Source organism: Solanum stenotomum, chromosome 1 (assembly GCF_019186545.1).
Source record: "Solanum stenotomum isolate F172 chromosome 1, ASM1918654v1, whole genome shotgun sequence".
NCBI lineage: Eukaryota > Viridiplantae > Streptophyta > Magnoliopsida > Solanales > Solanaceae > Solanum > Solanum stenotomum.
In genome coordinates this window covers 55,301,734-55,310,865 of record NC_064282.1, presented here as the reverse complement: position 1 = coordinate 55,310,865, position 9,132 = coordinate 55,301,734, and the positions used below count along the sequence as shown (strand labels likewise).

Here is a 9,132-nt window from a genome sequence, read left to right as displayed (position 1 = left end):
TGAAGAGTTGCAACAGAAAATATATAGAGAATAGGATGGTTACAATAAGTAACTTTCAAAACTAATGCTTATTATCAAGAAAATAGTCTCTGTAAACTATATTTCTCTTCTATTTTTCCAACTGTTGTCACATTCTGACAACAGATTCTTCCCCAAGTACAACAGGAGACTAGGTAACACTGCCTTTATCTATTAGATTTAGTGATTCTTTCTTTCAGGACACCTATAAGCTTCAAATGATCTTTATACCCACAATATAATGACAAGGAAGGCCAAAATGAGCCTTTGTTCTTGGATTACAAATAAATTAATTCTGATCAAGTCTCGGATACGAAAATTTATCTTGTATGCAACAATAGTAGGTCTGGTTTTTCCACAAACTTTTTCCAGTCGTTACAGAACCTTGCAACAGTTGCTCCATCAAGAACTCTATGATCTGCACCTATATTTATCTGAAAAACAAAATCATCCGTATGAGATACTGAAACATGTTTAATGAACTCACCCTGGTTTTGATGCATTGCACAACATGTTGCTGATTATAGAAATGGGTGAAAAGGTGCCTCGTGAAGGTCTTTAAATCACTACATACCGTCATGACTGATGCAGGACATACATTCCCATCTTCAGCAAAGTGTGGAATTTTCTGGATCCGGCCCATTGCTATGATGGCAACTTCAGGTGAATTTACAAGCGGGGAACCAAACTTTCCACCAATTCCTCCAATATTGCTTAGAGTAATAGTTCCCCCTGATATATCATCAGAACTAAGCTTGTTTATCTTAGCACAATTCAGTAGCCGTGACAGTTCCTTTGTTATCTGTAGCAGAAAGCATATATCCAGTTGACAATTCAAAGGGAAGCACAAACATGCATTTAGTAGTATATAGATATATACACATAAAAGATAAGAGGAATTGATCTGGGACTATGGAAACAGTATCACTAGGAAAGGGGGGAAAGTTCCATTACGAGAATACATAGTCAAAGTTTTCCCAGCCTCCTTTCACAGTATGGTAAGACAAATCAAACAAAGAAAATGGATACAAGTTACTTGAATTGAATAGAACAAGCAAAAAACGATGAACAATAACATCAGAAAGGGAAAGAAAAAGGGAGGAGAAAGGGGAAAAGACCAAGTGCTGAGTTACATAACTCAAAAAAGTTCTTAGCCTTACTTTAACAGAATGGTAAGAACCAGATGGCAGGAAGTATATACAGGTCGCTAGTGTGGAAGAGATCAAGCAAAATACTGCATTCTATGTACTATACCAAGGATTTCTGGTCATTCCTTCACTATAAACAGGGATATCGATGGAAGCAATTTAATTATCAAGGTATTCCTTTTGTGCACAGTTTCGTGTATCCTCTCCTTTTTTCCATATTTTTATGCCTGAAGCATACATAATAGGGATATGAAACTCTTTCATCACTTGGTAAAACTAGAGATGACGGATTCATCTTCTAGCTACTGTAATCCAATTTCCAACACCACAGAAAAGAGAAGCATCTCTACTATCATTTTCATTTCATTACAAAATGATCTTTATCAACTAGAAATTGTTCTATTTTGAGCTGAGCAAAATCTTTACCAGGACCAAATGCCCACATCTGAGTCCCTCTCCCTATCATAACTTTATTCTATCTCTTTACTTAACATCAGGCAGTTCATATCTGGAACTAGTCCTTATACTCATCACTCAAATGAGAGTAGCAATTTTTAACATGTAACACCAAATCAACTCAAGGATAATACAGAAAAGTATAAATAAACTAAGCCGGTGGAATAGTTGAGGTGGGCACAAGGTGGCTAAGCTTTTGCGGGTAGAGTTAGTTACCTGGTACCTGTGTAGGTGGAAGGTAGCTGGTACCTGGTGAAATAGTCTTGGTGTGTGCGAGCTGGCCCGAGCACCATCACCATAAAGAAAAAGTATAAATAAACTAGCCAAGCTCCACTGCCTTTCAATCATCCTCTATTCGTTTCTCCGTAATTTCTCTATATTTTTCAGCTCGAACTAAACATTCTTCTATATATTTCTTGATTTTCAATAATAACATACACTCTCTGACTCTCATAAAGGAGAAGGCTGTACCCACATCATATGATATTAAAGTAATACTCACACACGAGAATCTACAGAGTACCAAGGAACTTCTACACTTCTTTCTAGTAATCTCGGCCTCCAATATCTTCATCAGGCAAGTGTACATGTGCCAGATTCTCATCTTAATAATGTTTTAAAATTGTCATGTCAAACTAGGATTTAATAAATAAAAGATGTGCTTAATAGACTATATCGAGCGATGTAGAGATGTAACTATATGAGAGGAAAAGCAATAGATAGAAATGTCATATTTCAGTACAAAATAAACAATGTCAATACTTGAATTCACTGGGGTAACAGCTGCCAACTAACCTCCAAGATTGAGAGAGACTGAACATTTTTTATGTTTGGTACAACCAAACCATTTGGAGTAGCCATTGCTATTCCAATGTTGTGCGACCCTAGATTGTGGGAAGAAAACAGTACCATTAATACGAATGAAGAATGTGTAAAATAAGAAAAGAAATGCTGTATCAGTATAAAACACAAAATCTATAACTGTCGATATGGTCACTAATCATATGAAGAAATGGAAAATATTGTATCAGCAGATAACACAAAATCTATAATTGTCAATATGGTCACTAATCATGTAAAGCAAGCTATATTTACTATGTTAATGAGTAGGGTACCATTTAAAATTGATAAATAGAATTTCACATTTGATATACCTTTTAGGATAACCTCATAGGATTCCTCACTGAAGCGACTATTTAGCATGGGATGTGTAGTTAAAGCCATCGAAAGTGATTTTATGAGGACAGGAAGGAAAGTGTGCTTGATCTCCAGATCAGAAGTCTCATTCTTGAATGATGTTTTGAGATCCACAAGTGCATCACAATTTATCTCTTCGACATAATGAAAATGTGGAATTCTTGCAGCTAATGTCATTGACTTAACCATGGCCCGCTGATACCCCCTGTAAGATAAAGACAGAAATACATGACTATAAAAAAATAGAACACCTTCCTTATAAAGAATATGCATCTAAATTTGCCACCACAAATTGTTGATGCATTTCAAACTGATGGACACCACTTGCAATGTAAGAAATATATTTAAGCATCTTAAGAAATAAGAGAAGAGTTGTGAGATGCTTTCAACACACACTGGGAAAATGTTCTCTAGTATGAATTACTCGGAAACTGATATAAATCTATAGCCAACTCATCTGGAACTCCTACTGCACCATCGAAGTTAGTTGAATCTAGAGACAAAGAGGGACAAACAAGCAGTCACATATGCTTTTTTAGGCTATAATTTTGGTTCTTTTTTTGTTTTCTTTTTCTATAATTTTGGTTCTATATTGTGGTAATATAATTCTCAAATTTGCAACACACACTTGAAAAACTTGTTCAAAGAACATGCTTCCTATCAACAAAATTTTGTTCAAAGAATTCTCCCACTAATGAAAATCACGGCCCATCTGCAGTCAGAAGTCTCCAGTAACATAACAGTATAGTGAGCAAGTGAATTTGAGTTCTCCTTGTGTAGTAACTAACCTTAGCTGAAGCGTCTTATCTTCATATCCCCCTCCAATGAGAGGTGAAACCTCTGAAAGTTTTTGTTGTGCACATGCTGGTGCTCCATTAATTAGTCCTTTTTGCATTGCATAATTCATCACGTCCTCTTTAAGTATCCTTCCACCTTTCCCAGTTGCAGGAACATCATTTATGTCCAAACCATACTGCTTTACAAGGTTGCGGACAGCAGGTGTGGATAACACTCCACCCATCTTGGTTTCTTCAGGCACAGAGCTGATGTCACTTGTGCCACTGAAATCAGATTCCAGCGATGTCATCTTTTCTAAAGCATCAGAAGCCTCAGTAGGATCAAGAATTTCATCAACGCCAATCTTCAAAAGTGTTTCTCCAACCTACAAAATTTGGTAGAGAGGATGATCTAGTTCTTAAACATCCTTGAAACTTCTACAGACATACATGAATCATGATATACTACATATTGATGAGGCAGTCCATAAAATCAAAATAATTGAAGGAGAGAAATCGAACCCTAAGGTATAAAGGAGCACTGGTTTCTCCTTGTGAACAATATGTTTGCGTAGTTTTTCTTACAAGCATAGTTCCAAAGTACACCATACTAAAGCTAGTTTTCAATATGGCCTCATATTTTGAAAAGTGAGTCCTCTCCGTGTCTTTTGCTCATAAATTTGAGAGTATCTTTAAACAGGAAAAAAGTTATTTTTTCCCTCTTTTACAGTAAAATAAACGGAATGGGGTCGTGAAATTCTCACTTCAATATCTCATATTGTATCTCCAACTACAAACTGATGTCATCATTGAGGTGCAGTCAAATAAACAAATCCATAAGACAAAAAGATCAGACACCAGAAGAATTACAGTGTGGTCAATACACTATGACTGTGGTGTTGTACCTTTACGATGCTGCCAGGAACATGAAGAATTTGACAAATTTTCCCCTTGTAACGACTTGTTATTTCAATCGTTGCCTTGTCACTCTGAACTTCACAAAGAGGTTGGAATTCTTCGACCTGGTCCCCCTGCCAAAAAAAAAGAAGTACCATAATGAATTTGTGAAATGCTTCATATACTATATGGTATTAGTTATTACATGTAAATTATAAACCAATGAGTGCAAAGTGAGCAATCCAGAAAAAGGTGATGGTAGAACAGAAAAAAACCAAGAGACAGAGGAGGGGAAAGAATCAGGTATTCCCAAGTCTTGTTTTGCATACGAAACAGATGGTTTTTACTGCTGCAATTCTATGCTGTTAGAATCCTGAACGATAAAGCAAATAGAGGAATATGAAACCTAACTCATCCTACCAAATTATAGATGAAAAAAGGGGGAGAGCCTTTAATGGCTATTTTAGACAAGAATCCAGCATACTCGTACAACCAAGTAACAAATGAAAATAATGAGTGTATTTGATTGATAGCTTCTAACAAGAGAAGATTGGGTAAACGACCAAAATCATGAGGAGCAAAACCTTAATTGCAGTTTGCTGTATGAGTATGGGCAAAGAGATGCATGTAAATTGTCCTTCAAAGAATAATTGACTTGAAGTTCCTCCAAGCCAGAGAAAAAAGCTAATGCACCTCAAATCAAGTTGAAGTTTTAAAACAAGTCAATCAGTTGGGCGTCTAACACAAGTCAATCAGTTGGGCGTCTAGCATAGGCACATAGCTAAAAAATCATTAACCAAAGGAGAAAAAGTATGGCGTGAAATAACCTATATATTTACAAGAAACATCTACTAACCTCCTGAACAAACCATTTGATAAGTTCACATTCCGCAATGCCTTCACCAGTTTGTGCCAGAGGTATATCAATTATCCCACCAACAGGAATATCCAACGCAGCTTGAGTTGAAAAACCACACCCTCTTAGAGTAAATGAAGCATTTGACTGCAAAAAATATTGGCATAAACAATAGGTAAAAACAATAGAATAGCCAGATTTTGCTAACCTACAGAGAAAATAACTTCTCAAAACATATTGCAAGAAACCTGCATCGAGAACTTCTGATAAGTTTTACAAGAACTCAAGCAAAACAGACGAAACATGTTGCACAAAGAAAACACGCGAGCTACCTTTAAAAATTATGAACAAATTCCATAATCTGATCAACTTTGGTGAAATGCTAGTACTAAACTACTAATGATCCTTCAATATTAACACCACTGTATAAAAAGAAACACCAACTTTAGAAACTATTATGATATGCTGTTTGGACTCTTCCAAGCTGTCTACCAGTGTCGGATCCTTCAAAAGTAGTATTTATTTTTATTTTTTTTGAGAATCCAACACAGAGAGCAGCAACATTTGTGAAGAGTCCGAGCAACATAGCTATTGTGACACTGATTCCAAATAACCCAGAATCTTGATATTCCCATATCCAATATATGGGGGATAAGGGAAAAGGGAACAAAAAGCAGGCCTACAAGATTCCCCTTTGAATATTCAGTTTGACAAGATCAACAAAAAGTACTACACAAACACATCATGCAAGTTACCCTAAATTATTTTGGAAAAACAAACAATAGTATAACAAAATTTTATACAAAGAAGAAAAATTGTCACCTTAGTATATGAGCAAAACGGCGTCGTATAGTTTCTAAGAAAGTGAAGTTGAGACTGAATTCTCTTGCCACTACATACAGTAGAAGTAACAGGCGTCACCGGAGTTTCAACGGAAGACTGAAACCACCGGAAAATGGTCTGCCGGAGGGCGGAATTCCGGAGCTTACCCTGATAAATTTTCCGGCAAATCATGGTAATTGAATTGATGAGAATGTAATTGGGATTCAATTATTTATTGGGTCAGAAAATCAATAGTTGTCCAATTAAAATTTAATTTGGACAACTATTGTGTGCTGTTTATAATTTCTTTGCGTTGACCAAAATTCAGCCGAATTTTTACTCTTGCAATTTTTCAGAAACTTCACAACATGATTTGTTTTGTTTGTTTTGTTTTGGGAACGAGAAATAATGGGTTATTGCAGCAATGTGACCAACTTTTATAAGTGAAAAAAAAAAAACTCCTATGATACTAATCTTTGGGATTTACAAAATATCATAATGTATTTTGTGTTTTGTTATTATTCCAGTGACATATTTTTGAAACACATATCTTACTTTTTCTTAGAGATGACACAAAAGAAGTTATTTTCGAGAAACTCCGACCTCAAAAGAGAATGTACTTCAATATTTTTAAATGTTTATGTTCACACGAAATTTTAAAGATTAACTTACATAATTTTCACTAGTTTAGGAGTTAATTACTTAAATACACGCTAGTTTGCAATATTATAAATTTTACTAGATTTTGGTGCATTCAAATACATCTATCTCGAGATATATGACGTTAAAATTAGGTGTTTTGTTCTAGATATACTGTATCTAAGTAGATTTACATGTATTTAAATATAGACAAATCTAGCTCGCCTCCATCACATCTTACTCATCATTGTCATATTTCACTCGTGTATCTGATATCCTAAATATATATGAATCACACTAGATACATATATATAGTTTGTATCTAGTGTGATTCTCATGTATCTAACTTGAAATTTGATATGAAATTATAAAATAAAAAAACAAAATGTAGTAATTTCAAATTATAGAATTAGTATATATGATAAGAATGTTTGTGTACTTAGCTCGTTTCTCCAAATTTAAAAGGTTTTATGATGGATTAAAGTATATGTTACATAAATCAAGTGGGAAAAAAAGTACTTTTCAACATCCAGCATTAGTTGATCATCTTACTAAAAATAGTTGTCTCGTATTAGTTGTTCACTTTACTAAGTTAAATTAATTAAATTTTCCTATATTATCCTTACATTAAATTCTTTTGAAAGTGTTCACATGTGTTTATAAAATTTCCAAGAACTTTTTTAAGGAATAAATTAGTAAAAAATTATCTTCTTATTCATGATTTCTTAATATACGTATAGAAATAAAAATAATCAACTAATTATGAAAGAAAAGAAGTATCCTTTTCTTGAAAAATAGCTATTCCTTTAGTGAAGGGGAAATATTATTACGAATTATATTGAATAATATATTGTCAAGTGGTGTTTAAAATAAAAGTTGTTTAAAGGGGAAAATATATAATATATTCTGAAATTATTCGAACAAGTCCACTCCACGTTCCAGATTTTGATTAGTTGAAGTGTTAAGTTAATTTATTAGGTATTTAATGTATTTTTCCTTGTTTTTTTTTTAAAAAAAAAACTGCCTGATCATACGAAAGAGTTACATTTTAAAGTTTGTATTTATCCTTGTTTAAATGATAATGATCTCCCTTTTCTTCCTTTGAATATTAAGATGATAAAATCCACGTGCGCTTATCTTAATTGAGATGTGCAACACACATCATCAAAGTTATCTACTTCTTCCAAATTTGCCTTATTTGGCAAATAAAGGGTCGTTTGGTTGGGAACAAGTTATTTTAGGATAACTAATTCTAGAAGAAGTTATCTCAAATAAGTTTTTTCATCATGTATATGAGATAAGTTATCTATAAATATGACAAAAATTGTGGTATACTTATCTAATGACTACCTAATACATCTAACCAAATATGAAATGAAATATTCATTCATTTAATTATGAAATTATTGTACCTATACCTCACACCAAATGAGCAAGGACTGATATACGAGAGGTAAAACAATGATAATATAAAATAAAATATAAAATTATTTTATTTTGTGTTTAATTAAAAATATTTACTAGTTTTTAAAAATTATTTATTTCCTTATTTATATTATAATAATAAGATAAATAATTTTGTATATATATATATATATGATAGGATAACATTCGCATATCAAACGGTTCCTTAATCCACCATTTGATTTGGTGCATTAAGAAAAGCTATGTCTTTAACAATATTTATATATGTATTAGTAATCTTTGTATTGTTAATATTATAATGTATTATATATTTGTTATATATGCTATGATATTGAATAAGGTGTATAGTTAATAGAGCATATGCATTAGTTATATATTTGCAACAAATTTTTATAGCGCAGAAAATTAACTACAGTCAAAATAAATAAAAGAAAAACGTGATATTTTTAGATGAATATTGTGAGTACAATCCTGTTGTTCTCTTGATTCTTCTCTCCTAAATTTCTTTGTGATTCGAGGGCTGATAACAACGTATTTCTCGAATGTAGGATGTTAAACCTCCTTGAGATGTAAACCTTCTCGAAGGAGGTAAAATTGACGTGAGTAGTTTCGCGTGCGCAGAAGGTAGCTTGGGGAAGAAGAAGGAGGAGGAGGAGGTAGCAAAGGAGGCAAAATTGGCGTGAGTAGTTTTGTGTGCGTAGAAGGTAGCTTGAGGAGGAAGAAGAAGACAACAAATGAGGCAAAACTGACGTAAATAGTTTTGCGCTAAATTATATAAAATACAAAAAAGGGTTAGAAAAGTAATGGAGCATGAGCGCGCTTGTAAATAGTTTCACTTTTTGGGTACAAAAATGATTTTTTCCCTCAAAAAAATTAAGACACCTCCCTAAATATTTTG

The 9,132-nt window shown here is 33.4% G+C and overlaps 1 protein-coding gene across 1 annotated transcript; it reads right to left on the bottom strand.

The window, feature by feature from the left end:
- On the bottom strand, positions 1-6,553 carry LOC125853795 (lipoamide acyltransferase component of branched-chain alpha-keto acid dehydrogenase complex, mitochondrial). Its single transcript, XM_049533547.1, has 8 exons — positions 6,171-6,553; positions 5,349-5,495; positions 4,501-4,626; positions 3,608-3,981; positions 2,777-3,024; positions 2,418-2,506; positions 593-820; positions 1-452 (listed from the first exon to the last, which is right to left on the bottom strand). The coding sequence occupies exons 1-8, from the start codon at positions 6,360-6,362 to the stop codon at positions 339-341; spliced, it is 1,518 nt and encodes a 505-aa protein (XP_049389504.1). The 5' UTR covers positions 6,363-6,553; the 3' UTR covers positions 1-338.
- Between the last annotated feature and the right edge of the window lie 2,579 nt (positions 6,554-9,132).

Bases quoted from the DNA above. Each gene is read 5' to 3' on its own strand.
- LOC125853795 (XM_049533547.1), bottom strand. From the start codon at position 6,362: ATGATTTGCCGGAAAATTTATCAGGGTAAGCTCCGGAATTCCGCCCTC. The intron at 3,982-4,500 runs GTACAACACCAC...CAAATTTTGTAG, and splicing joins TTCCTGGCAGCATCGTAAAG to GTTGGAGAAACACTTTTGAA. The intron at 453-592 runs GTATGTAGTGAT...TTTGTTTTTCAG, and splicing joins GTCCTGCATCAGTCATGACG to ATAAATATAGGTGCAGATCA.